The sequence below is a fragment of the Seriola aureovittata genome, chromosome 24 (genome assembly GCF_021018895.1).
Source record: "Seriola aureovittata isolate HTS-2021-v1 ecotype China chromosome 24, ASM2101889v1, whole genome shotgun sequence".
Lineage (NCBI taxonomy): Eukaryota > Metazoa > Chordata > Actinopteri > Carangiformes > Carangidae > Seriola > Seriola aureovittata.
In genome coordinates this window covers 10,750,583-10,777,989 of record NC_079387.1, presented here as the reverse complement: position 1 = coordinate 10,777,989, position 27,407 = coordinate 10,750,583, and the positions used below count along the sequence as shown (strand labels likewise).

The 27,407-nt window shown below is 44.1% G+C and overlaps 6 protein-coding genes and 1 long non-coding RNA gene across 10 annotated transcripts in view; 4 read left to right on the top strand and 3 right to left on the bottom strand.

Moving 5' to 3' along the window:
* The first annotated feature begins 486 nt into the window (after nucleotides 1–486).
* Nucleotides 487–2,409, top strand: LOC130165364 (nuclear factor 7, brain-like). Its single transcript, XM_056370590.1, has 2 exons — nucleotides 487–649; nucleotides 760–2,409. Exon 2 carries the CDS (start codon nucleotides 777–779, stop codon nucleotides 2,175–2,177), a length of 1,401 nt encoding a protein of 466 aa, XP_056226565.1. The 5' UTR covers nucleotides 487–649; nucleotides 760–776; the 3' UTR covers nucleotides 2,178–2,409.
* LOC130165376 (uncharacterized) lies at nucleotides 2,409–4,511 on the bottom strand. The gene is made up of 2 exons (XR_008826785.1): nucleotides 3,274–4,511; nucleotides 2,409–2,878 (listed from the first exon to the last, which is right to left on the bottom strand). It is a non-coding gene; the product is annotated as an uncharacterized LOC130165376 (long non-coding RNA).
* A 113-nt stretch (nucleotides 4,512–4,624) lies between these two features.
* LOC130165365 (nuclear factor 7, brain-like) lies at nucleotides 4,625–6,534 on the top strand. The gene is made up of 2 exons (XM_056370591.1): nucleotides 4,625–4,783; nucleotides 4,894–6,534. The coding sequence occupies exon 2, from the start codon at nucleotides 4,911–4,913 to the stop codon at nucleotides 6,309–6,311; it is 1,401 nt and encodes a 466-aa protein (XP_056226566.1). The 5' UTR covers nucleotides 4,625–4,783; nucleotides 4,894–4,910; the 3' UTR covers nucleotides 6,312–6,534.
* Nucleotides 6,535–8,508: 1,974 nt separating this feature from the next.
* Nucleotides 8,509–10,272, top strand: LOC130165369 (tubulin alpha-1A chain-like). Its single transcript, XM_056370596.1, has 4 exons — nucleotides 8,509–8,526; nucleotides 8,643–8,865; nucleotides 8,956–9,104; nucleotides 9,179–10,272. Exons 1-4 carry the CDS (start codon nucleotides 8,524–8,526, stop codon nucleotides 10,157–10,159), a joined length of 1,356 nt encoding a protein of 451 aa, XP_056226571.1. The 5' UTR covers nucleotides 8,509–8,523; the 3' UTR covers nucleotides 10,160–10,272.
* A 1,072-nt stretch (nucleotides 10,273–11,344) lies between these two features.
* On the top strand, nucleotides 11,345–13,849 carry LOC130165368 (tubulin alpha-1A chain-like). Its single transcript, XM_056370595.1, has 4 exons — nucleotides 11,345–11,500; nucleotides 11,906–12,128; nucleotides 12,219–12,367; nucleotides 12,442–13,849. Exons 1-4 carry the CDS (start codon nucleotides 11,498–11,500, stop codon nucleotides 13,420–13,422), a joined length of 1,356 nt encoding a protein of 451 aa, XP_056226570.1. The 5' UTR covers nucleotides 11,345–11,497; the 3' UTR covers nucleotides 13,423–13,849.
* Nucleotides 13,850–15,565: 1,716 nt separating this feature from the next.
* LOC130165370 (tubulin alpha chain-like) lies at nucleotides 15,566–19,513 on the bottom strand. The gene is made up of 4 exons (XM_056370597.1): nucleotides 19,358–19,513; nucleotides 17,702–17,924; nucleotides 16,823–16,971; nucleotides 15,566–16,727 (listed from the first exon to the last, which is right to left on the bottom strand). The coding sequence occupies exons 1-4, from the start codon at nucleotides 19,358–19,360 to the stop codon at nucleotides 15,753–15,755; spliced, it is 1,350 nt and encodes a 449-aa protein (XP_056226572.1). The 5' UTR covers nucleotides 19,361–19,513; the 3' UTR covers nucleotides 15,566–15,752.
* Nucleotides 19,514–20,742: 1,229 nt separating this feature from the next.
* Nucleotides 20,743–27,407, bottom strand: part of ptprnb (protein tyrosine phosphatase receptor type Nb) — a 17,159-nt gene continuing 10,494 nt past the window's right edge. For 3 of the 4 annotated variants that reach the window (XM_056370583.1, XM_056370582.1, XM_056370585.1), the window contains 11 exons: nucleotides 26,414–26,623; nucleotides 25,954–26,244; nucleotides 25,730–25,877; nucleotides 25,568–25,641; nucleotides 25,369–25,446; nucleotides 24,495–24,614; nucleotides 24,244–24,410; nucleotides 22,468–22,521; nucleotides 22,104–22,168; nucleotides 21,911–21,984; nucleotides 20,743–21,445 (listed from right to left, as the gene is read on the bottom strand). In XM_056370583.1, the coding sequence (XP_056226558.1) occupies nucleotides 21,374–21,445; nucleotides 21,911–21,984; nucleotides 22,104–22,168; nucleotides 22,468–22,521; nucleotides 24,244–24,410; nucleotides 24,495–24,614; nucleotides 25,369–25,446; nucleotides 25,568–25,641; nucleotides 25,730–25,877; nucleotides 25,954–26,244; nucleotides 26,414–26,623 (1,353 nt within the window). In that variant the 3' untranslated portion in view covers nucleotides 20,743–21,373. The remainder of the gene's footprint in view (nucleotides 21,446–21,910; nucleotides 21,985–22,103; nucleotides 22,169–22,467; nucleotides 22,522–24,243; nucleotides 24,411–24,494; nucleotides 24,615–25,368; nucleotides 25,447–25,567; nucleotides 25,642–25,729; nucleotides 25,878–25,953; nucleotides 26,245–26,413; nucleotides 26,624–27,407) is intronic. The other variant, XM_056370584.1, reaches the window with a different exon arrangement.

The window sequence follows — 27,407 nt, the reverse complement described above, 5'->3', positions numbered from 1 at the left end:
ATATATTTGGCAAAATGGCATATCCATAAATGCAGATACACTGCCCAAAAACCACTCTTTTCTATTTTTAACAATGAGGTCAAACAATATATAAAAACCATTAATTACTCCACTAATAAGAAAGCTATTAAAACTATTTCTATGTGTGCTCTCTTTGATATATTTTTGTAATACCTCTGTAATATTCTATTTCTTTTATATGTTTGTAACCCCCTGGAGATTTTCATTGCACTATTATTTTGTATTGTTCTGTATGTCTCAATAAACTTGTATTAAAAAATAAATAAATAAAAATAGATAAATGTGCCAAGACGTAAAAGATGATCCGAGTATTTTCTGCTTATCCTCCATACGCAGTAGAGGACTGCGCACTCCATTAAAAACCTTAACAATAACACCTTATAATGTAGATAAGAAAAAGAAGCGGAGGAATCTCTGTCCCTGCAGACTTCTGCACAAACTCCTCCCCTCATCTGACTCACCCGAGACAAACCAGGAAACAGGTTGTTGTTCTTCTTCTTCACTAGAGAGAGACACGGAGTGAAAAACAGACGATCAGATTCAGCTTCAGACCAAACTAACAGCTTCCTCTGAGAGAGTCCAGCTACAACACTGCTGCTTCCACCTGCTGATACTCCACACACTGAAGGTGAGTCGGATAAAAACCAGGACTCCAAAGTGAAAGTAAACTTCAGTGAAGTTAGTAGAGGGGGGAGGGGAGCCATGACTGACTGTACTTCCTGTCTGCTGTGTTTGCAGCTTCTCTCAGGGACTAAATGGCTTCCAGATCAGAGGAGGATCTCTGCTGTCCGGTCTGTCATGAGGTCTTCAGAGATCCTGTTGTTCTGTCCTGCAGCCACAGCTTCTGTAAAGACTGTCTGCAGAGCTGGTGGAGAGGGAAACCAGATCGACTGTGTCCAGTTTGTAAGAGAAGATCTTCAAAGCCTGAACCACCTTGTAACCTGGTGCTGAAGAACCTGTGTGAGGCCTTCTTACAGGAGAGAGAGCAGAGATCTTCAGAGGCTCTCTGCAGTCTGCACTCTGAGAAACTCAGACTCTTCTGTCTGGACCATCAGCAGCCAGTGTGTCTCGTCTGCAGAGACTCAGAAAAACACACCGACCACAGATTCAGACCCATCGATGAAGCTGCTCCACAACACAAGAAGAAGCTTCAGGAAACTCTGGAGCCCTTAAAGAAGAAGTTAAATGCTCTTAAACAAGTTAAAGTGGAGTTTGATCAAACAGCAGAACACATTAAGGTCCAGGCCCGACACACAGAGACGCAGATGAAGGAGCAGTTTAAGAAGCTTCACCAGTTTCTAGAAGAGGAAGAGGAGGCCAGGATGGCTGCACTGAGGGAGGAAGAGGAGCAGAAGAGTCAGGTGATGAAGGAGAAGATGGAGGCTCTGAGCAGAGAGATAGCAGCTCTTTCACACACAGTCAGAGCCACAGAGGACGAGCTGAGAGCTGAAGACGTCTCATTCCTGCTCAGCTACAAGGCTGCAGTGGACAGAGTCCAGCAGCGCCCCCTGCTGGAGGATCACCAGCTGGGCTCAGGAGCTCTGATAGACCAGGCCAAACACCTGGGCAACCTGACCTTCAACATCTGGAACAAGATGAAGGACGTGGTCTCCTACAGTCCTGTGGTTCTGGACCCAAACACTGCTGGTCCAGTATTACACCTGTCTGAAGATCTGACCAGTGTGAGAGGAGGAGAGAGACAGAAACTTCCTGACAATCCAGAGAGGTTTAGTTCTCTCTGGTCCTGCTCTGTCCTGGGCTCTGAGGGTTTTAACTCAGGGACTCACAGCTGGGACGTCGAGGTTGGAGACAATATACACTGGATACTGGGTGTGTCAGAAGAGTCTGTCCAGAGGAAGAGAGACATATGGTCTGGATCATGGAGTATATGTTTCTCTGATGGTGAATTCTCAGCAGAGTCACCATCAACTTCATCCATTGGTCTCTCAGTGAGGAAGAAGCTCCAGAGGATCAGAGTGAATCTGGACTGGAACAGAGGAAAACTGTCGTTCTCTGATCCTGATACTGACACACACATACACACCTTCACACACACTTTCACTCACAAGGTGTTTCCATTCATTCACACTGGTGTTCACCTCCCAGTGAAGGTGTTACCACTGAAGGTCTCTGTGACAGTGGGACAGAGCAGTTAGAGGTAAAGAGGATGATTATATTGATCATGTTTCTTAAAGGGAAAAGTCAGAGACTTGAACCTGTTAAACTGCACCTGTCCTCCTGCTCTCCTTGTTCCAAACACTTGTTTGCTTTTCTTTTACTTTCACTTCTGTTAATAATCTAGTAATAACAACCACTATGATAATAATAATGATGATCTGTTCTGTGTCACTAAGTGTGCTGGTGTTTCAAAATAAAAGCTTCTGATAAAACATTTCACAGCTGTTTATTTGTGTTTTGATGAAAGCCTGTACAACAGAGCCCTGCATGAAATACTACTTTTATACTGAAGAACTGTAAAGACGGTGAACCTGGTTCACATGAACACTATGTGTCAGTATTAACAGTAAATCACAGAACATGAATTTAAAAACTCCTGCTCTGTTTTTCTGAATCAACCAGATAATTATCTGCACTGTAACAAATTCCTGTAAAATTTACGGGGAAATTTCAACAGTACAATCCTGTTATCTTTAAATGCAGTATATTACTGTAAATTCCTCTCATGAAACAGTATTAAAACAGTAATTCACAGTATTTTTTGCAATGCATTTTGGGAAAACACAGCGTGAGACACTTTGATTGGACAATGCAGATTTGATTTTCTTCTATCTTCATCCTTCAAATGAACAGGTGAGAGCCTCATACATCACATTTCCAATCAAGTTGTATTGATTATCTAGTAGAAAACCATCAAACAAGACGAGTTATTTTACTTGTAATGTGAGTCTTTAAGATACTTCAAGCTTTTCTTTATGTTTAGGATTATTTGGCTAAAATGAAATGTATTCAGAGTGAATGTAAAGAGCGTTGGACTCGGATTAAGTTTAAGTCATTTGAGATCAGAGTCTGAGCTGAGACACACACACACACACACACACACACACACACACACACACACACACACACAAACGCACGCACACACACACACACACACACACACACACACACAGTGAGTAATTTCAGCTAACGTTAGCTACTTCGATGTGCAGCTGTACAGTTGCTAAGTGGTAGAAAATCCTTGTGTTGTGATCTGAAAACGTCGGTAACACTGTGACGTCAACTGTCTCTCACCTGTTTCACTGGCAGTTTCACCGTGAGACGGAGAGAGGAGCTGGACTCTGATCCTGATCCTCCAAACTACAGGGAGAGTTTCATCTTCACTTTACTGTGTGTTAGCATCTGCTAACTGCTCGTCTCCACAGGACGCTGCTGATTTGATTTAGATCACGTTACTTTACTGTCGGGACTGAACTGACCGGAAGCTTGTTTGCTAATGTTAGCCAGCTAGCTAAACCGTCACCGTGTGTTTCTTCCACTATTATTACACTGAACACAGCAGAAATAATGCGGCTGTTCAACACGGTTCACTTCTCCATCACAACTGTTAAGTGTTGTAATTTGATGGCGCCCTTACTCCCTGTATTATGGTAGACTGATATACTGCACTGCTGTATCGTATAAGGTTTACGGTACGTACAGTACGTGACGTCATCACGCTCCCAGTGAGCGCCAGTTCTGTGTGAGCCATGATGATGAGAGGACAACATAACCGTCCGCATCAGTCCGCACTTTATTGTTAAATAAATGTGCTTTATTAATAACCTTAATTGGGAAAAAAATGTGGAATTTGTCAGCTAAATATTTGATAAACAATAAAGCAAAAGAAGTATCCTTTAAATTGATTCATAGATTTTACCCAACAAACATTTTTCTACAACGATTCAAAAGAGATATTGATGTTAATTGCTCATTTTGTGAAGGACACCCTGAGGATATTTTTCATTTATTCTGGTCTTGCCCCTTTTCCACCAAATTATGGATGGATATTTGTGATTTAATTTCTACTTGCATTTTACCACACTTTTCCTTTTGCTTTGAACATATTGTTTGGCTTCATTGACTATCCACCAACAAAAAAAGGACACTTTTATGTAATTAATCTGATCATATATTTGGCAAAATGGCATATCCATAAATGCAGATACACTGCCCAAAAACCACTCTTTTCTATTTTTAACAATGAGGTCAAACAATATATAAAAACCATTAATTACTCCACTAATAAGAAAGCTATTAAAACTATTTCTATGTGTGCTCTCTTTGATATATTTTTGTAATACCTCTGTAATATTCTATTTCTTTTATATGTTTGTAACCCCCTGGAGATTTTCATTGCACTATTCTTTTGTATTGTTCTGTATGTCTCAATAAACTTGTATTAAAAAATAAATAAATGTGCCAAGACGTAAAAGATGATCCGAGTATTTTCTGCTTATCCTCCATACGCAGTAGAGGACTGCGCTCTCCATTAAAAACCTTAACAATAACACCTTATAATGTAGATAAGAAAAAGAAGCGGAGGAATCTCTGTCCCTGCAGACTTCTGCACAAACTCCTCCCCTCACCTGACTCACCCGAGACAAACCAGGAAACAGGTTGTTGTTCTTCTTCTTCACTAGAGAGAGACACAGAGTGAAAAACAGACGATCAGATTCAGCTTCAGACCAAACTAACAGCTTCCTCTGAGAGAGTCCAGCTACAACACTGCTGCTTCCACCTGCTGATACTCCACACACTGAAGGTGAGTCGGATAAAAACCAGGACTCCAAAGTGAAAGTAAACTTCAGTGAAGTTAGTAGAGGGGGGAGGGGAGCCATGACTGACTGTACTTCCTGTCTGCTGTGTTTGCAGCTTCTCTCAGGGACTAAATGGCTTCCAGATCAGAGGAGGATCTCTGCTGTCCGGTCTGTCATGAGGTCTTCAGAGATCCTGTTCTTCTGTCCTGCAGCCACAGCTTCTGTAAAGACTGTCTGCAGAGCTGGTGGAGAGGGAAACCAGATCGACTGTGTCCAGTTTGTAAGAGAAGATCTTCAAAGCCTGAACCACCTTGTAACCTGGTGCTGAAGAACCTGTGTGAGGCCTTCTTACAGGAGAGAGAGCAGAGATCTTCAGAGGCTCTCTGCAGTCTGCACTCTGAGAAACTCAGACTCTTCTGTCTGGACCATCAGCAGCCAGTGTGTGTCGTCTGCCTGCATTCAGAAACACACACCGACCACAGATTCAGACCCATCGATGAAGCTGCTCCACAACACAAGAAGAAGCTTCAGGAAACTCTGGAGCCCTTAAAGAAGAAGTTAAATGCTCTTAAACAAGTTAAAGTGGAGTTTGATCAAACAGCAGAACACATTAAGGTCCAGGCCCGACACACAGAGACGCAGATGAAGGAGCAGTTTAAGAAGCTTCACCAGTTTCTAGAAGAGGAAGAGGAGGCCAGGATGGCTGCACTGAGGGAGGAAGAGGAGCAGAAGAGTCAGGTGATGAAGGAGAAGATGGAGGCTCTGAGCAGAGAGATAGCAGCTCTTTCACACACAGTCAGAGCCACAGAGGACGAGCTGAGAGCTGAAGACGTCTCATTCCTGCTCAGCTACAAGGCTGCAGTGGACAGAGTCCAGCAGCGCCCCCTGCTGGAGGATCACCAGCTGGGCTCAGGAGCTCTGATAGACCAGGCCAAACACCTGGGCAACCTGACCTTCAACATCTGGAACAAGATGAAGGACGTGGTCTCCTACAGTCCTGTGGTTCTGGACCCAAACACTGCTGGTCCAGTATTATACCTGTCTGAAGATCTGACCAGAGTGAGACGAGGAGTGAGACAGAAGCTTCCTGACAATCCAGAGAGGATTAGTTCTTACTGGTCCTGGTCTGTCCTGGGCTCTGAGGGTTTTAACTCAGGGACTCACAGCTGGGACGTCGAGGTTGGAGACAATACAGGCTGGATACTGGGTGTGTTAGAAGAGTCTGTCCAGAGGAAGGGAGACATACGGTCTGAAGTATGGAGTATATTGTTTGATGGAGGTAAATACTCAGCACGGTCACCATCAGCTCCTGACATTGATCTCTCAGTGAAGAAGAAGCTCCAGAGGATCAGAGTGAATCTGGACTGGAACAGAGGAAAACTGTCGTTCTCTGATCCTGATACTGACACACACATACACACCTTCACACACACTTTCACTCACAAGTTGTTTCCATTCATTCACACTGGTGTTCACCTCCCAGTGAAGGTGTTACCACTGAAGGTCTCTGTGACAGTGGGACGGAGCAGTTAGAGGTAAAGAGGATGATTATATTGATCATGTTTCTTAAAGGGAAAAGTCAGAGACTTGAACCTGTTAAACTGCACCTGTCCTCCTGCTCTCCTTGTTTGCTTTTCTTTTACTTTCACTTCTGTTAATAATCTAGTAATAACAACCACTATGATAATAATAATGATGATCTGTTCTGTGTCACTAAGTGTGCTGGTGTTTCAAAATAAAAGCCTCTGATAAAACATTTGACAGCTGTTTATTTGTGTTTTGATGAAAGCCTGTACAACAGAGCCCTGCATGAAATACTACTTTTATACTGAAGAACTGTAAAGACGGTGAACCTGGTTCAGATGAACACTATGTGTCAGTATTAACAGTAAATCACAGAACATGAATTTAAAAACTCCTGCTCTGTTTTCTGAATCAACCAGATAATTATCTTGTTATTGCAGAAAAACAGGTGAATCCATTACGCTTCAGTAAAAGTCACATCCTCCCTTTCAAAGTAAAACAGCGGTTACATTGATTGCAGTGTATTTACCGACTTCTTAGTGGCTAATTGATGGATATTTATTCTAGTTTAAACTCTGTGTGGTTGTTTTCATCAGTCAGATTACAGAACAATAGAATATAATGTGAAGATGTTTGAATTGAAATATGTTTTAATTGAACTTGAGTTAGTAGAACATTGACAAACTTCCACAGACGGTGAGAAGATGTCAAAAAGAGATGCAGCCACACGCTGCTGTTCCTCTACACAACAGCAGGTGGCGCTGAGGTCAGGATTCAGCTGACTGCTGCTGTGTCTGCAGGAAAAGTAGGTTTGAAGTCAGTTCAGTCCCTTCATCAGATCCGTCAGAGTTACTGTTATAAACACAAGTGATGCTGAATGATTAAATCCTGTCTGAGAAATGTGTAGAAACAAACTTCCTGCTTCATCAAACAGGAGCTGTGTTTAATATAATCCAGATTTATTAAAGGCCTTTACACCATGTAACCAGCTGAACTTGTCACTGTGCATCAGGCTACAGGCCTGTTGTTCTGTACATCCACGTTGTTGCTGACATTTTCAGCTTCATACCAGCAGCAGCAGTGTGACCTTCGACGTTTCTATAACAACAGGACACCCAATCATGTGGAAAACACAACACAGCGGCAGCGGTGGGGGGGGGGGGTTCCTCTGCTGCAACAATGGCTCAAATAGCAGAGAGACTGAACCACTGAGACTGTACTGAAACTTTTAAAACTATCACCGTCATCACTTTAACCACAAACCTTTTAACAAGAGCTGCCACCAAAACAGCTTCTTTATTTACTATAAAAATAAACTATTGTATATAAAAAAAAACCACATATATCTTCATATATAAAATACATTTAACAAAAAAGAATAAATAAACTAAGAGGTTAAACAGTATTGTACCTCCACTTGGTTAAACATTAAGCTGAACTGCTGCTGTCACTGATATAATCATTTTTAATCACATTATTAGTTTAAAACAATTATCTTTATCAACTCTTTTAGATTCTGGACATCTAAGAAATTTATTTTAATTTCTTTTTGCTAAGAAATTTATTTTAAAAATTGGTTTGTACACTGCACATACAGGAAGTGACGTAAATGTTTTCAATAAAGAGCAAACATGAATTTGTTGCCAGTTTCTGCGTTTTTTTCATCATCTCATGACAGATTTGGTGAAACAATTAAGTATCTGTATTTGTGTATTTCTCATGCTTAAATCACCAAAACTGAGGGGCGTAATTCTGCACAGGATTACTATTCAGTTCACAGGCAATGAGACAGATTCTTGCAGGTATTTGGGGATTTCACTGAAAATCCTTGACTGACTTTCAGAAGATCTCCGTGGAGATCTGAGGCTTGGAGTTCATTAATCTCAGAGCACTCCACAAACACTAAAACAAAGCACTGTTTGCTTTGTTGCCCGCGTCTTGAATGACTTCTATGTGCCTGACATACGTGGGGGTCGGGGTTATATATTATCTTGGAGCAGGAACTAAGGGTTATTGATGTGTGGCCGAGCATGTTTGCACATTGTTTTCCACGGCTGAATTATTGGCTTTTCCCCTCTGCTAAACCCAGTTAACCCCCCGTCTATCGACAACAGAGCTGGTTACCATAGAGTTTGGAGAAACTATAACTACCAGACGAATCTCAGCAGGCGCACCGACACCGACAGGAGATCCTCAACGTCAGCAGCAGGAATTTATAATCATGGTAAGCCTCTGCAGTTTCACGCCTCTCAAACACGTTCACAAAGTACGAAAGCTGTTTCAAACGTGTGTTAGTGACATGGCTGCCACTAACTTCACCTATTTTCTCTGCTGCTCCAGAGGGAATGTATCTCTGTCCACGTCGGTCAGGCCGGCGTCCAAATGGGCAATGCATGCTGGGAGCTGTACTGCCTGGAGCACGGCATCCAGCCGGACGGTCAGATGCCCAGCGACAAGACCATCGGAGGGGGGGACGACTCCTTCAACACCTTCTTCAGTGAGACCGGAGCCGGCAAACATGTTCCCAGAGCTGTGTTTGTGGACCTGGAGCCGACGGTCATCGGTCAGATTATTGTTCTCTCATGCAGATTTGTCCTGGAGGTTGAACCGGGTTTGAGAACGACATTGTTTCTTTGGTGTTTCCCAATTACAGACGAGGTCCGTACAGGAACCTACCGCCAGCTCTTCCATCCCGAGCAGCTGATCACCGGAAAGGAAGACGCAGCCAACAACTATGCTCGTGGTCACTACACCATCGGCAAGGAGATCATCGACCTGGTTCTGGACAGGATTCGTAAACTGGTGAGTTTGGCTGCAAACATTTAATTTCTGTCTGAAAGTATGAAAGGAGTTCTGATATATTCAGTGTCCTGCAGGCGGACCAGTGCACAGGGCTCCAAGGTTTCCTCATCTTCCACTCCTTCGGAGGAGGAACCGGCTCTGGCTTCACCTCTCTGCTGATGGAGCGTCTCTCCGTCGACTACGGCAAAAAGTCCAAGCTGGAGTTTGCGGTCTACCCTGCCCCCCAGGTGTCCACAGCCGTGGTGGAGCCCTACAACTCCATCCTCACCACCCACACCACCCTGGAGCACTCCGACTGCGCCTTCATGGTGGACAACGAGGCCATCTACGACATCTGCCGCAGGAACCTGGACATCGAGCGTCCCACCTACACCAACCTCAACAGGCTGATCGGACAGATCGTCTCCTCCATCACCGCCTCCCTGCGCTTCGACGGCGCCCTGAACGTGGACCTGACGGAGTTCCAGACCAACTTGGTGCCCTACCCTCGTATCCACTTCCCTCTGGCCACCTACGCCCCAGTTATCTCAGCAGAGAAAGCCTATCACGAGCAGCTCTCCGTAGCAGAGATCACCAACGCCTGCTTCGAGCCAGCCAATCAGATGGTGAAGTGCGACCCTCGTCACGGCAAGTACATGGCCTGCTGCCTCCTGTATCGTGGAGATGTTGTACCCAAAGAAGTAAACGCTGCCATCGCCACCATCAAGACTAAGCGCACCATCCAGTTTGTGGACTGGTGTCCCACAGGCTTCAAGGTGGGCATCAACTACCAGCCTCCCACCGTGGTTCCTGGAGGAGACCTGGCCAAGGTGCAGAGGGCCGTGTGCATGCTGAGCAACACCACCGCCATCGCAGAGGCCTGGGCTCGACTCGACCACAAGTTCGACCTGATGTACGCCAAGAGGGCCTTCGTCCACTGGTACGTCGGAGAGGGAATGGAGGAGGGAGAGTTCTCAGAGGCCAGAGAGGACATGGCCGCCCTGGAGAAGGATTACGAAGAGGTGGGAACCGACAGCGTTGGGGACGAAGGAGAGGAAGAAGGGGAGGAATATTAAGAGCTAAGATCTAAGCCACAATTGTATTTCAATTTTCTACAAAACAGCAATATCAAACACTGATTCAACTCTTCGAAACAAGAACACAAAATGAAAAATAAAGCTAAACTCCAGCATGTGTCTGTTTTATTTGTGCTAAAAGTTGTTATAAAGGTAATAAAGTCTGTCAGTAACAATGAGAGGACATGCAGGGACACAGCAACCACCACCTCCCTGTTGTGTGCTCTGTGTGTGCTCCTGCATTGAGAGTGTGTTTGTACACACACACACACACACACACACACACACACACACACACACACCTCTTGAACCACTGCCCCGCCTGTTAGGATCAGCCGACATCCGAGAGCAAAGACGGGTGAGAAAAGAGTAACTAGGGAAACCAAACGGGAGCATGTTCTGGCAAAACCCTCCTGGGAGATTCAAACAGTTTGTCGTCACGTCTCTACAGTTACCATCAGATCCAGAGGTCACATATTACAGCCTCGTTCAACTCATACAGCAGAGTGTCTTTTTAAAAGTATTTCATGCATCCGGACAATCAAATAGGACCAGCATGCTGCTGTTGTGTTTCTCTGGTGTGATAAAACTCGGTGCATTAGTCGATGCTCTTTAACCCGCTGGAGAAGAGACAACAATAACGTCACCTGCCTTAGAGAGAAGCGTGCTCGAATGTTGTCCCCAGGCAGACGGCCATCTTTGCATTGCAAATGAATCTCAACCAAAGTGGTGATGCAGCAGTGATCTGTAACAAAAGCCTATTCAGGTCACTCTGGGGAGGTATCTGTTTTCCCTCCTGTGGGAGATTAGAGAATGGAGGCCACGGTAACAGAGCCAAGTTTTAAGGTGAACAAGCTCTAGCAGAGAAGTGGGTTTTTCACATACAGATCTTTTATTTGCTGTGTAACTAACAGGACGTGAGTTTGATCCATCAGCAGGTAAACCAACATTTTACAAAAGCCTGTCCAAGTATTCATGAACAAGTCTGAACTCCTGCCTGGTCTTAAATCTAAAATGTGAAATTTGAGAGGAGGCCGAACATGTTTCTCTGCCACTTGTTGGTAGTTACTCATCTGTGTAACAACAGCCGTCGTTCCTCAGCCGTGTACGGTGGGGAGGAGGCCGGTGGATTGTCTTTTATTGTGCTCTTCCTCCTCCTCATCTTTCATTGAAGGAGACGGTGTTTGCTTCTCCAGCTCCTCCTGTTACCACAACATGCCGGGGCCGTTGCCTGGTGATGCTGCGCTATAAAGCAGCTTCTCGCACACTCGTACCTGACACAAACATCCCCAACCACTCCTCTCAGGTGAACGAGGGACTGCTCCGAGAGACGAAAACATGGTGAGGACTGCTTTTATTTTATGTCTTGGTTCCGCACATGAGCTACATCCCACCACAGAAACAGTTTGAGCCACAGGAAGTAAAACCTGTGCCGTGAATATTAATGTTCGGGACTTGGTGACAGCACTGCTCTTTGTGTTTGGTGTATAAAGCAAATTTGAGACCTGTTGGATTTCAGAGCCGCAAACATGATCCCATCCTGTCATTCTATAGTAGCTACGGTCGAGTCCCTTCACAGTGTCATTGGTTTGTGAAGGATTACTTACCTGAAGTGAAACACACTGCCTCTTTAAAACATTCCTACAACCAGCTAATTATTGTCTTTAATTTAAGAGCGTTATCTGATTTTCTTTTAAAAAACTGTTTACAAGAAGTTCTTGACATTTGAACGACTCGTTCTTTCAGCGTGAATGTATCTCTGTCCACGTTGGCCAAGCTGGAGCCCAGATTGGCAATGCATGCTGGGAGCTGTACTGCCTGGAGCACGGCATCCAGCCGGACGGTCAGATGCCCAGCGACAAGACCATCGGAGGGGGGGACGACTCCTTCAACACCTTCTTCAGTGAGACCGGAGCCGGCAAACATGTTCCCAGAGCTGTGTTTGTGGACCTGGAGCCGACGGTCATCGGTCAGATTATTGTTCTCTGATGCAGATTTGTCCTGGAGGTTGAACCGGGTTTGAGAACGACCTTGTTTCTTTGGTGTTTCCCAATTACAGACGAGGTCCGTACAGGAACCTACCGCCAGCTCTTCCATCCCGAGCAGCTGATCACCGGAAAGGAAGACGCAGCCAACAACTACGCTCGTGGTCACTACACCATCGGCAAGGAGATCATCGACCTGGTTCTGGACAGGATTCGTAAACTGGTGAGTTTGGCTGCAAACATTTAATTTCTGTCTGAAAGTATGAAAGGAGTTCTGATATATTCAGTGTCCTGCAGGCGGACCAGTGCACAGGGCTCCAAGGTTTCCTCATCTTCCACTCCTTCGGAGGAGGAACCGGCTCTGGCTTCACCTCTCTGCTGATGGAGCGTCTCTCCGTCGACTACGGCAAAAAGTCCAAGCTGGAATTCGCCATCTACCCGGCTCCTCAGGTCTCCACAGCCGTGGTGGAGCCCTACAACTCCATCCTCACCACCCACACCACCCTGGAGCACTCCGACTGCGCCTTCATGGTGGACAACGAGGCCATCTACGATATCTGCCGCAGGAACCTGGACATCGAGCGTCCCACCTACACCAACCTCAACAGGCTGATCGGACAGATCGTCTCCTCCATCACCGCCTCCCTGCGCTTCGACGGCGCCCTGAACGTGGACCTGACAGAGTTCCAGACCAACCTGGTGCCCTACCCTCGTATCCACTTCCCTCTGGCCACCTACGCCCCAGTTATCTCAGCAGAGAAAGCCTATCACGAGCAGCTCTCCGTAGCAGAGATCACCAACGCCTGCTTCGAGCCAGCCAATCAGATGGTGAAGTGCGACCCTCGTCACGGCAAGTACATGGCGTGCTGCCTTTTATTCCGTGGCGACGTGGTGCCCAAAGACGTCAACTCTGCCATCGCCACCATCAAGACCAAGCGCACCATCCAGTTTGTGGACTGGTGTCCCACAGGCTTCAAGGTGGGCATCAACTACCAGCCTCCCACCGTGGTTCCTGGAGGAGACCTGGCCAAGGTGCAGAGGGCCGTGTGCATGCTGAGCAACACCACCGCCATCGCCGAGGCCTGGGCTCGACTCGACCACAAGTTCGACCTGATGTACGCCAAGAGGGCCTTCGTCCACTGGTACGTCGGAGAGGGAATGGAGGAGGGAGAGTTCTCAGAGGCCAGAGAGGACATGGCCGCCCTGGAGAAGGATTACGAAGAGGTGGGAACCGACACCATTGGGGACGAAGGAGAGGAAGAAGGGGAGGAATATTAAATTTGAAATAAACAACCAAAACCAGCAGTGACTGGGTCGTTTTAAAGGTCGTCTTACTGGTTTTTAGACATAATAGAGAGGGATGAAATCTGATAAATTATCCATAATTGAAGGATCTGTCTCAGTCTATTTTGAAAAGTTATAAAAGTTTTGTTTGAAGCATACTGAGGCCTTCATGTCCATTATTTTATGCATTTCCTGAACTTTTAAAGTAATTTTTCCTTGTATGAAATTCCACACATTGTGACATTTAGATACTATTACAATACAAATAAATTCATGTCTTTACAGCTGCTAAATTCCTGTTAATCTGAAAGTAAAACGAGTCATATTCTATATTAGACATATCGTCACATCTGAACCATCGATTCAGTAACATATTGTCTTTCCTGTGTCTTTGTTTTGAAACAATAAACTGAGACATGTCTCTGTTGGTGTACTTTGTCTGACAACAGTCGCACACTGCACAGCTCATGCTTCATTAACTCACTCCACCTCCTCGATAAGCGCCACATATCTAAGTCTGATCCCTCCTCTCCGCCTCGTGCAGAGCCTTACGTGAAACCACTAAATACCTGGGGATTATTCCCAGCTCCTTTAGGACACAGCAGAGTTCAGTCTTCATTACTCATGAAATAAATGATCATCTAATTATATAAACTATTCTTGATGATAAAATTATTGATAATCATCCTTTGTATTTGGGAGGATTTGAAGTTTGTCCTTTTTATTGATACTTTTTATTTTGGAGAAAACGTGTCAGTTAAACACAGTGTGTAACTTCTGCCTCTGGGGGTCTCAGACAAAACAATAAGATGGTGGTGGGTGACGTCATGAAGTACTGTGGGATCATGGGAGTTGTTGTCTTCACCATCATGGACAATATTACTTGTAGCTTTGAGCTTCTATTGGAAAATTATAATTCTTCCATTTCTTAAGGATCAACACAAAATAAAAGGAATATTTTTTAATCAATCTGATTATATTTATTATTTTTTGCTTCGTTTTAAATTAATGTTTTTATTTATTCATCTGGCATTTCTTTTTTACTTATTTAATATACTACTATTGTATTTGTTATTATTTTCTTGTTATCAAGACTTTGACATCTATATGTTTTTAAACTGAGTTTCTGTTGTGATAATTTCTTATGTTGTTTATTTGGAATCTTAGAAATAAATTAAATCACACTTAATGTAAAGTGTAATGTTTTGGTTGGATATAGAACATTTCTTTAAGGCGTTGACTGGTTCAACTATTCAATTAGAAGAGACATTTAAAAAGTATATATATATATATATTGATTGTAAAAAAACTATTATATTATAAACAATAGAAACTTGTAAAGCCTTAAATATTTTTCCTAATATCTATATATAATATCTCTTGCTTCACAGTACCCTGATGTATATGGTTTGTTTTTATAGTCATTATCGTTTATACATTTCCTTCTACTGTACTTATTTTACCGTATACTTTTTCAGAAGTTAATGTTTCCTTAATTTTCCTTTGTTCAATTGCTTTCATTAAATTAAACAGCTAATGTTTTGAATAATAAAGCATTTAAAAATAAGAATTTTACCATATTAAGATGTATTTCTGTAGGTTTGAGAATTGATGGAAACATTTGGGGAAAGTATATATATATATATATATATATATATATATAAAACGTAGGTTTAGTCATTTATAGACATTTCAAGTTTAAGTTCTGTATGAAATTACTTCACCTTTGAAAGTTGCAGTGTCACTGCAGCATCTTTAATACTTACCACAACTCTGCAGGTCACCTTCTGATTTTATGTTTATAAAGATCAAACTATTACATTGAATCAAAGTTTCATTATTTTAAGTCCTTTATTCAAACAGGATTTCTTTGGTTCCAGATCCTAAAATGTTTCACTATTTGCTGATTCTGTTTCAAAACAAGACATTTAATTTGGACATTTTAATTTTCCTTTAGTCACTTCCTGGAATTTCATTGACCTAGAGACATTCATAAATGAGTAAGTTCACTCCTGTAATATTACCTGTAACACTGCTGATAGTCACATGACTCATGAGCTTTTCCTTAGAGATGCTTATAAAAAAACCAATGTCAGCTGATTGTTAATGTGAACTGGAGTAAACACAGGACAAAGACTGACTTCATGTTCTTTATTAGTTAGGATGAATAACAATGAGGCAGGAAACTCATGTACTGAACTGGAATGTGCAGAATTTAGAGGAATGAGTCCAAACTGTTTAGCGACAACACTTTCTGGTGTTGAGATTTTCTTTCTGGGATTGGTGAAGCGATGGCGCCGCAGCGAGCAGCATGTTTCAGTGATCTAGTATTCCTCCCCTTCATCCTCTTCCCCAACACTGTCAGTTCCCACCTCTTCGTAATCCTTCTCCAGGGCGGCCATGTCCTCTCTGGCCTCTGAGAACTCTCCCTCCTCCATTCCCTCTCCGACGTACCAGTGGACGAAGGCCCTCTTGGCGTACATCAGGTCGAACTTGTGGTCGAGTCGAGCCCAGGCCTCGGCGATGGCGGTGGTGTTGCTCAGCATGCACACGGCCCTCTGCACCTTGGCCAGGTCTCCTCCAGGAACCACGGTGGGAGGCTGGTAGTTGATGCCCACCTTGAAGCCTGTGGGACACCAGTCCACAAACTGGATGGTGCGCTTGGTCTTGATGGTGGCGATGGCAGAGTTGACATCTTTAGGTACAACATCTCCACGATACAGGAGGCAGCAGGCCATGTACTTGCCGTGACGAGGGTCGCACTTCACCATCTGATTGGCTGGCTCGAAGCAGGCGTTTGTGATGTCAGCAACGGAGAGCTGCTCGTGATAGGCTTTCTCTGCTGAGATAACTGGGGCGTAGGTGGCCAGAGGGAAGTGGATGCGAGGGTAGGGCACCAAGTTGGTCTGGAACTCCGTCAGGTCCACGTTCAGGGCGCCGTCGAAGCGCAGGGAGGCGGTGATGGAGGAGACGATCTGTCCGATCAGCCTGTTGAGGTTGGTGTAGGTGGGACGCTCGATGTCCAGGTTCCTGCGGCAGATGTCGTAGATGGCCTCGTTGTCCACCATGAAGGCGCAGTCGGAGTGCTCCAGGGTGGTGTGGGTGGTGAGGATGGAGTTGTAGGGCTCCACCACGGCTGTGGACACCTGGGGGGCAGGGTAGACCGCAAACTCCAGCTTGGACTTTTTGCCGTAGTCGACGGAGAGACGCTCCATCAGCAGAGAGGTGAAGCCAGAGCCGGTTCCTCCTCCGAAGGAGTGGAAGATGAGGAAACCTTGGAGCCCTGTGCACTGGTCCGCCTGAGGGAGACAGTTTTAAAATGAGGTCATGTGAACCAGTGATTTCTCAGTTGAAAACGCCACACGTCCAACACATTATGAAAATTTGAACTCACTAGTTTACGAGTCCTGTCCAGAACCAGGTCAATGATCTCCTTGCCGACGGTGTAGTGACCACGAGCGTAGTTGTTGGCGGCGTCCTCCTTTCCAGTGATCAGCTGTTCAGGGTGGAAGAGCTGGCGGTAGGTTCCAGTTCGCACTTCATCTGAGGATCAACGAGAAAACAGTGACGCTCCATCTCACTCTACAAGTCGGTCGGCTGATCAAACAGGATTTCTGGCCATTTGCTTCAGGACTTAGTGACACTTAATTCCAAGTACTGATCCTCATTGATGTGTCCGAGTGACAACTCACACACTGAAAGTTGCATCAGATGGTGATGAGGTTTGTATCAGGCTGAGCATTTATTTTTAAAGTTCTTGTTGAGCCTTTTGTGTTTCAACATTTTACATTTGAAAACTTTGGCTTCATTTGAATGAAAAGAGTTTGTGGAAAATATATTTAAATGTTTGACACGAGGGGCAAAACAGTCAGATGTTTAAAATTCTGTCCTTGTTTCCTTTGTTTAATATGTAAACTTCACTTTTAATGTTTGACAGAAGTTCATGTTTAGTCTGGAATAACTTGGGTTATTCATGTTTGAACTCAAGTTAATCAAACTAAATTAAAACCAGAAACTTACAAATGTCATTTAAGTAAAAGTTTTTTTTATATATAAATACAGGAAATTCAAAATATCATTTGCTGACATTTAAAGACCAGACTATTAATCATTTAGAAAAAAATAGATCTGAGATTAAATGATAATAAAATTGTATTTTTTTGAGCCCTAATAATCTTTAGGGTTTGTATAATGTGCTTCTGCATCATTACATCCAGACTAGTTCTATTTAAAGGCACTAGTTTCCTGTTTGTTTAGTAAAGTCAGTGTTTACCTATGACAGTCGGCTCCAGGTCCACAAACACAGCTCTGGGAACATGTTTGCCGGCTCCAGTCTCACTGAAGAAGGTGTTGAAGGAGTCGTCCCCCCCTCCAATGGTCTTGTCGCTGGGCATCTGACCGTCCGGCTGGATACCATGCTCCAGGCAGTAGAGTTCCCAGCATGCATTGCCCATCTGGGTGCCGGCCTGGCCGACGTGCATAGAAATACACTCACGCTGCGGGGGGGGAGAAAAGAAGGCTCAGTCACCAGCTTCTACAGAGCCGTGCTAAATAACCAGACAAACCTGCACCATGAACCACTTCACATTCAGATTGTTCTTTAATGTTTCTGCTGTTAGTTTGTACAGTTCTTCCTCTGTGGTGAATTGCTGACCCAAATCACACATCGGCTCGTCCTCAGAGCCTGTGTCTGACATCATGATATGCCCTGGTTTGATTTTTATAATAAGAAACATCACATCACTCATACTGATCAGACCCCTTCATGGTTATTTTAAAATAGTTTTTATTAGAAACCTTAAGCAGGCAAGACAAAGTAAGCTTGTGTCGTCCACAAAAATAATTTTCATCTTTTTAACAAAGCATCTGCAATAAAAACATGATTGTATTAGTATTCACTTCATGAAATTAATATGCAGTTATTCCGTTTCAAATCTGCACTGTAACTCCTATTTACTGGAGCCGGAAATAACATTGTCCTAATTAATACGTCATATACTTTGTCAATCATTTGAAACGGCTTAAAAAGGGATTTAAATAAATTAATTAATAAATAAACCGTTTCCGTGCGCTTTCATTTTTATTGACGCATCGATCGATTGGCTGAAAGGATTCGGCTCTAAAGTTGCTGCATCTCGATATATTCCGACATTAATAGACTAAACGTTTCAAAAATACAGCGTCATCATCTACTTAGGCGGGAACTTTTGGCAAATCCGTGGCCTCAGGTGATGACTTTCAGCAGGCCCTGATGAATCATGTATGCTGAGTCACATGGCAGGTTGCTGCAGACCTGTGGTGGGCTGACTGCTGCCCCCCCCCCGTAACTGAGTGAGCAGCAAAAACCACCCATCAGGGAGGAGTGTAAAAAACATCCATACCGGCAGGAGGAGGTCCTCCTCCCTGCCCCCACGCTGCTCACTGCAAAGCCCTACCTTTGTGTAACGTTCACGGACTTGGGCGTTATCTGATGGCGCCCACCAGCTCACGCGCTCTTAAGTTTCATTCTCAGCTCCTGCATTTACAGCCACACGGACACAAAAGGCTTTCCCGAGAGCTATTTTAATGTATTTTGCGCATATGACGAACAAGGTTAACCGTATTTTTCTGTCAGCCATCTTTTTTTTTTTTCCATTTGAAACTGCGCCAGTAGTTTGGCCTTGTTCCACGTCAAACAACGCTACGCACTCACAGGCGGGAACATAACCGACAAACAGCTTCACGTCAATTTAATAAAACGTTACGGCTTTTATGCAACCTTTAAACCACATATGAACGATTAAACATATTAATGCGTATTATTTAATCATGCGAAATTACGCTTAAGAGAAAAAAAAAAATGCGTTTTTCTCCCCAACAGAAACAAAAGCCAGTCTTTTATCAACCATCTAAAAACGCCAGTGGGTCTTTTTCCATCTTTAATACTCACCATTTTTCAGACTGTTTTTCTCCTTCTCGCCGACGTGAAGTATCGGTTGCTGAAGGCAGTACTGAGGAGGGGAAGTGAAGCTCCTGGTATTTATGGGTTTCTGAGGAGGCGGAGCCAAAGTGGCGGTTTGAATTTCCTGTCGGCGGGAGCAAACGTTAGCCGGTGCTGCATTCAGGTGTAGCTAGAAAAATTCAGATTCTTATAATTGTGCTGATTCATCTCAGTGACAAGTATAAAAAATAACGCGGATCTGTGTCTGTATCGGTCACAGAGACGGGGTTTGAGACAAATTAAACGCCGTAAGTGACACTTATTAAATTTTCTTAATTGTAGTCCTTAAAATAGAAATGGTCAGTCTTACACTTTTTTTTCTGGCCTGCGGTTTAGAAATCAGAGGTAAACTTTATCCCCCTGATGAAATGATGAAATGATGAATGAGTGAAGCCTCAAACTACTTTACCGGGAGCAGATTAAACCTCCATTATGTTTATAACTGATAAGGCTTTAATCTCCGCTGCTGTGGGAGCTGAGGGATAATTTTGAAGCTGTTGTGATGGGGCCAGTGTGTCGTCTAATTCTGGACCAGGCTAAATCCTGGAGCAGCAGCAGCAGCAGGGTCCGATAGTGTGGTGTTTCTGGGGTAAGTCCACTGAGAGTTTAATTTCTGGGTCAAGACTCGAGAAACAAACTGAGAAGAGACAAAAGACCCAAACAGCCTCGTGGATTTATCTGTCTGAGATAATGAGGGACGTTTGACTAGATAAGGACTCTGCCTGTTTGAGTTAAAGCTTCAAAACAGAACCTGTGTCTCTGTTATTTCATCGGATCGATCTGATTTATGGTTCAAAGACACAAATATAGAATACAATCCCACCTATATGAAACTAGCATTGGTTCTATGTCACATTTAAAATCTGCAGTAAATCATATAAATCATAGAATTTAGCTTTATATATATATATATATATATATAAACTGATCAAATTTTTAGTTTCCAAATTGCCAAGAAAGAAAGTATGAGGCTTATTAGGTTAATATATAATGGCAATATATTAATTGAATATTAATTAAGATAGAAAAAGATATATATATAACCAACGTTAATTTAATTGTCTTTTTAAGGTGCTGCATAAGAATTACTGTTATACCACAGACAGGATGCATAAAAGGTCAAAGGTGAATGTGCATGACCTTCACTAAATCCTCTCTGTTTATTATGGGTACAATGAGACAGGACATCAGGGTTATTAATTTGCTATTCACAAGAGGTTATTTGGAAACTTTTAGAAACTTTAGAAAATGAAATGATGTAAATGAGCATATATTAATAATAAACTTTAAAACATGGATTATAAGGTACAGAAAGCCACAGAAGTCAAACGGAGTGATTGCAGCACTTAAACACAAAAAGATTTATTTAAGGTCTCACAGATACAAAATAGCTTTTATTTTTTCATAGAATAGCATTTCTTTCTTTTTTTTTTTATTTCATTTTCTGACTTGCATGAGGTAAACAACGATCTATCCACTTCAAATGATCTGAATGGCACAAAGAGAAGGACGCAGTGTGTTAGTCGTGTGAGGAGGGAGGGAAGCTACAGATGTGGAAACGAGCATAATCCAACTTCATCCCTTCAGATTCTTAACCAGTGATCTTTAAAGTCTCACAAATGAAGCTGGAAATATTAGTTTTTGGGACAGGCAGCTTCATTGCCTCTTTGTTTTAATGCGTGTTGTTAGAACAGCTTCATTTTTTTAATTCTCTGATTGTCCCTGAACACATCACAGCTGCACCACAAAACACTTAGAAATCAGATAAACTGTCTGTGTGAATCCTTCCAAACCTTAAAGTCGTTATGTTACGATTCAAGGCATCACCGGACAGACAGATCATGACAATCATCATCATCATAGAGAGGAAAGCAAAGGTAAATCTGAGTGCGAGAGTCGGTGGGGGGGGGGGGCAGAGTGGGGGGGGGGGGGGGGCAGAGTGGGCGGGTCTGGGTCTAACTGGTTTCACTGGGGCAGAGCTTTCAGGATGGCGTTGACTTCCTCTGCGACAGCGGTCAGCGCAAACTCAAACTGGTCCTGGAAACAAGAAGAAAGACAATTATTATTAAAGATGGCTGCTGCAGGGGGGGGGGGAGTGGTTTGAGAGCTCATTTCAGACGGACAATATTTCAAATAAAAATTTACATAGTGGCTTAAACTGACTTCTACACCTGCAGGGTGTCGGTGGGTGGAGAGCAGGACTGGGTGCTGCACCAGCAGACTCCTGACTCACCCTCAGCTCCTCACTTTGGACACTGACACTCTATTGTTAGTGTTTGGTTCCTCTTTACTCATGTTATCTCTACAGCCTGGTTCTAATGTGGCAGGTGGGGTCCAGCAGGTTCAGGTGGATTAGGAGAAACAGGGGCAGGTGTCACAGAGACGGACTGTGACTATATCTTACACAATAGTGGACATGGAGACAGACAGTTCCTGGTGCACATATGCAAAGTATACGATATTAAAATGCTGAGAAATGACATGTTTGTTGCTTGAACCCACCTTAGTGCGAACCATCCCAGGCCTCTGGTCGCGCACGTGCTCGAGTGTCGCGGCGATGTCGATCTCTTTCACACCTGCAGCGCAACAGGCAGGAAGCAGATTCATGTTTATATGATGGTGACGTAATAATTAAACATGACCATATGAAGCGTGTTGATTAAAAACAATAAATGTGATTATAAATAAACCTCACCTTTAGCCATGCGATTCAGAACCATGTCGATCAGGATGTAAGTCCCAGTCCGGCCTGTGCCGTCGCTATGGAAACGGCATCACAAAACAGACTTTAAAAAAAATCTAAATGATCAAATTCAGTTTGAGAAATGAACTAATGAATGAAAGAGATAATTAGAAATAAAGTGATTACAGTGGAAAACAAACATCAGGGTGAAAGACATTTGAGACATACACTGCAAAACTGTTGCATATGTCTGCCACCTACTGGACTGATGCGGTACTACAATGGAGAGCATCCGCCCTCTATTATCTATTGTTATCTGTCTGTCTGGTGTAGGCCGATGCAACTGCACATGCATCATTTGAAAAAAAGAGTTTACCTGCAGTGCACGATGATGGGGCAGGAGCGTCCTCTGTAGCACTTATTCACCTTCCTGAGGCGAAAACATGACAAACAAGATGGTTACTGAAACAATATCACGTCATGGTAATGAAAATAAAAACCAGCCATGGTTTACTTCCTGCTGGTATATTTATTATTTATTCATGACTGTCATCAGGTACATGAACGAGCAAACATGCAGGAGACATTTACAATAAAATAAAAATGAGATGAATGTAAAACAGTTCTGCATCTATATTTACAAAACTCATCATGTTCAGTTTTTATTGATGTGTAAATTCACTCATGTTGATTACTGAGCTCATAGTTAAAGGTGGAGCTGGACTGGACGACATTATATTCACACTATCATATTGTGATTATTTTGGCAGATAGATAGATAGATACTTTATTTTATTTATCCCCTAGGATATATAATATAATATAATATAATATGCATGTTCCTTTACATCTGTAGGGGTGTCTCTGCTTCATTTATGGTCTGTTGTGACACATTTTACCTTTTTATCAAAATAAAATTGCAGCTCCTGTGATTTGGATATTGCACTTTTCCATATTGTGACTTCCATAAAGACGTTTCTCATTTTTTGTTAAATGTGGGAAGAATAAAAAACCCGTCCGAATGTGACACAGTCCAGTTCAACAGCAACATCAACTACAACCTCAAAACATGTGATTAAATTAACTGTGACGGTTTCAACAAGGCATCATCAGAGCGGATGTTATGGCTGCACAGGTGTACCTAATAAAGTGAGTAAAATACAGAATCTATGTTTATATTTATATACGACCAACGTGATGCTCGTTCATGTATCTGTAAACAGGTAAAACACAAGCAGCAAGTGATGAAATAGACAGGTTAGTAAATAATTGAATGATCGTGCAAAAACAAACTTATTTCAAAATAAAACTTGACGGACTAAATAACACAAGTCAGATGAACGTTTTCATTTTCAGAAGCAGTATGCATGATGGATAGATAGATTGGGGGGGGGTGGAAAGGGGTTTTCGGCGATGGACCTCCTGCTGCAGCCACATCAGTCCATGATCATTTTTGTGACTATGCAACTGGACCCAGACTACTAGCTGCAAACCACAAGAATGACACAGACAGATATGTTCAAAATTAAACCAAGGGCCCCGCTGACCTCCATCGCACAGGGTGGGAGGACGGGAAAAGAGAGGGAGGGGGGGCAGAGGAGGAGGAGGGAGCGGGGGAGGAAAGACTGAAGGGTGGGAGAGAGAACGACTGTTGCTTCATCATGTTACGACGGTCAGTGAGTTCAATTAGAGTGAAATCATTCAGTCATGATGAAATATGAACATGTCCGACAATGAGCAACAGGAACTTTAAAGCTAAAGACTTTGGAAGTAGAATCTGAAGTCAATCAGTCGCTGTTCTGGAGCTTTCGACCGCACCACTCAGTCTTCCTCAGCGGACGGCAACAGTGACGAGGTGTCCTCCAGAAAGAAACTGAACACATTTAAATTTGAATCTACTGTTTCATGACAACTGAGCAAAAAGTCTTCTGCTGAGGAAGCTCAAGTGATACAATCGAAAGCTCCAGAACGGGAACCTTTCAGATATCTGCAAAACAACTAATTATTTAAATTTTATCTGTAATTTAAGTCTAAATTCTAATTTCTAGAAAATTCTATTGAACAGGTTGAAATATTCTTATTACACTGTGTGTGTGTGTGTGTGTGTGTGTGTGTGTGTGTGTGTGTGTGTGTGTACAGGTAGCAGCAGTACCTGCGGAAGTCCAGCAGGGGGCGTGTGGAGGTGGGGATGCCCTGAGCCGGCCAGCTGAGGAAGTGGAACTGAGTGAGCGTCCTGGTCTCCTGCGTCTGCACGTTCTTCAGGTAGAAACTCCTCACCAGGAAGTCGTTACACCAGATGTGCTCAGACACCAGGTTCACCTGAGGGACCGAGACGCACTTTACTCATGGTAACCAAACCTGTGGGTATTACAGTGAACGCACCGGGGTGTCACCTGCTCTGACCTCATAGATGTGGTAGAGGGAGGAGCCTTCGTCGGGCCAGTAGCGGTCACACTGTTTCTCTCCGTCCTCCACCAGAGCCGTCATCATCACGATCACGGTGCAGCCGTTCTCCCAGACCATCTACAACAGCATCAATCAATCACAACAGCATCAAACACAACAGCATCAATCACAACAGCATCAATCACAACAGCATCAATCACAACAGCATCAATCACAACAGCATCAATCAATCAATCACAACAGCATCAATCACAACAGCATCAAACACAACAGCATCAATCACAACAGCATCAATCACAACAGCATCAATCACAACAGCATCAATCACAACAGCATCAATCAATCACAACAGCATCAAACACAACAGCATCAATCACAACAGCATCAATCACAACAGCATCAATCACAACAGCATCAATCACAACAGCATCAATCACAACAGCATCAATCACAACAGCATCAATCACAACAGCATCAATCACAACAGCATCAATCACAACAGCATCAGATAAAAGCAGGGGGTTATGGGTAGGGAAACAATGAGGGACTGACATTTTAATGACTCGTTAAAGTTGTGACTGAAGTTGTTTCACAGCTGAATCCTGCTGCTAAAAGAACCAACACACCTGTGCTTTTGTTTCTGTGACGCTCGCGTGACGTGATGATGTAGTAACGTAGTAATATAACATAACACAACATATTGTAACCTAGTAACGTTACTTAACATAATGTAGTAACATAGTATTTTATAGTAAATTTTAATGTAAGAAGGAAAACAAAGGAGGTTGTGGAAATTTGAATTTCAAAGAGGTAATTGTAACGTAGTCACGTAATATATAGCTTTTTAATTAAAACCCCAGTCAGCGCTCACCTGCCAGAAGTCAGAGATGGTGTGGGACAGAGGACCCTGGGTGGCGATGTAGGCCGGCATCCGGGGATCATGCTCGATCTGGGGGGGGGGGGGGGGGGGGGGGGGGCAGAGAGAGGTCACCTCAGAGGAGGGAGATTATAGTCTCTTTACATCTTTACAGCAGGTGAAGCACGACGTCGTGAGAGAGGCGGGAACTTACTATGGTGCTGGCGTTGATGTAGTCAGAGCGTGAAGGGTTGATCTCGGCTTTCAGCTTCACCCTGGAGTGATCGTCTGGAGGACAGTGTCAGGTTATTAGTATTATTGATGATGTTTTTAATGCTGTTAACATTAAGTGCCCTGCACACGGGGCTGGACTCACAGGGCACAGAGTCGGGACAGCGGTTCTTCTTGGCGTTGGCGTCGCTCTGAGCCACAGAGACGACGCTGGGCTCCGCCTGGTAGGAACACAGAGCCTCCCACTCCTTCATCAGACGGCCCTTGTTCCTCAGGTGATCCTCCATGTACGCCTTTAGAAACGAAAGTGAACAACTTAACTTTGCCCAGTTAAACTAAGTGTGAGCGCAGTGTGTGTCAGGGACTGACCAGTATCATGTGACCGGTGGAGATGTCCATGTTGGCCTGCGCCGGCTCCTCGCACCATGACGGCGTGCTGCTGTGGGAGCTGGGACTGGGCTGGGCTCCGTCGCTGAACTGGGACGACACGCTGCTCACCCTGGAGTCCGCACCTCCGCCTCCTGCCGCTCCCGCTCCCCCAACGCCAGCAGCCCCTCCTCCACCTCCACCACCTCCGCTCCCTCCTCCCACGGCGCCCAGGGCGGCGGCTTCCAGGCGTCCGAAGGCGCCTTTGGAGGCCATGTGCTGGCGACACAGGTCCTGGTGAGCCAGTTATGCATGCATCACGTTGGTACACTGCTGTGCTCTAGTTTTTACATCACAGATCATGTTCATTCACTCTTCTTTCAGCGCCGTCTCCACGAGTGAAAGGTTTTTACTGTAACTTCCTCAGTACCAGAAACTATGACAGGATATCTCTCCCTCTCACCTGGTACTCCTGGTGGCTGAAGCCGCCTCCCTCCGGTCCCAGGCCCAGCTTCTTCGCTGCCAGGCGGTGAGCGTGGTGACGCAGGCAGGCGATGGTCATGGCTGCCACCAGGATGCCGCCGATGCACGCCATGGCCACCAGAGTGGCAAACAGCCAGCGGGAGCCGGGCTGGACTCGGGTCGCCAGGGGCAAAGATTTCCCATCATTCCTCTGTGGCAGGAAAAAACAAAAAGGGATGGATCAGTGGCTTTTTTCATTTAAACGACAAGTTCACAACAACCTCGGTTTTCTCTCCTTCCCTCTCCCTTTTCACCCCCCCCCCCCCATGAATTGTCTCTCTTGACCTTTCAGACCTCCTTCCTCTCCGTGGGCCTCAGGAATGTGAGGCACATTCTCGCTCTGTGTGTGTGTGTGTGTGTGTGTGTGTGTGGTATCTGACGGACATTAAGGTTTAAGGGGGGGGGGGGGGGGGCACTTCACCTGCGATCATAAAGAGGCCCCATTAGAGTTCAGTGGAAGAAGACAGAAAACAACATGGATGACCAGGCTGCATTTGGTTGAAGGAAATACATGTAATATTCATAATATTAATAAATAAGTTTCATTACAATCTCTATATGAATATTATAAAGATCAGATCCTAAAAAATGGACATCAAGCACAGAAATATGACGCTCAGTATCTTCAGTGTCAGACACTAAACTGTGAAAGAATTGAACTGTGTAAAGGTCACTCGTCATTGTTGGAGCTTTATATAGACGCTCACCTCCGTTCACAGGTAAGACGTCACCTCGTCGGGATCAGCTGCTGAAATAAACTCACCAAACGAAGAGAGCTTCCTCTCCTCTGAGCTGCTGCTGCTGCTGCTGCTCACATGGACCCGGCAAATACCAGGAACTAAGAGTCAAGCTCACTGAATCAGCTGCTTCCTGACTTTCAGAATAAAAGCTATAGACGCTATAAAAGAATGTGTTGTGCTTTTAAACTGAAGGCC

Coding starts and splice junctions, on each gene's coding strand:
- LOC130165368 (XM_056370595.1), top strand. Junction 12,129..12,218: donor CCTGGAGCCGACGGTCATCG/GTCAGATTATTG, acceptor TCCCAATTACAG/ACGAGGTCCGTACAGGAACC. Junction 12,368..12,441: donor TGGACAGGATTCGTAAACTG/GTGAGTTTGGCT, acceptor AGTGTCCTGCAG/GCGGACCAGTGCACAGGGCT.
- LOC130165365 (XM_056370591.1), top strand. CDS start 4,911: ATGGCTTCCAGATCAGAGGAGGATCTCTGCTGTCCGGTCTGTCATGAG.
- LOC130165369 (XM_056370596.1), top strand. Junction 8,866..8,955: donor CCTGGAGCCGACGGTCATCG/GTCAGATTATTG, acceptor TCCCAATTACAG/ACGAGGTCCGTACAGGAACC. Junction 9,105..9,178: donor TGGACAGGATTCGTAAACTG/GTGAGTTTGGCT, acceptor AGTGTCCTGCAG/GCGGACCAGTGCACAGGGCT.
- LOC130165364 (XM_056370590.1), top strand. CDS start 777: ATGGCTTCCAGATCAGAGGAGGATCTCTGCTGTCCGGTCTGTCATGAG.
- LOC130165370 (XM_056370597.1), bottom strand. Junction 16,972..17,701: donor CCTGGAGCCGACTGTCATAG/GTAAACACTGAC, acceptor GTTGATCCTCAG/ATGAAGTGCGAACTGGAACC. Junction 16,728..16,822: donor TGGACAGGACTCGTAAACTA/GTGAGTTCAAAT, acceptor TGTCTCCCTCAG/GCGGACCAGTGCACAGGGCT.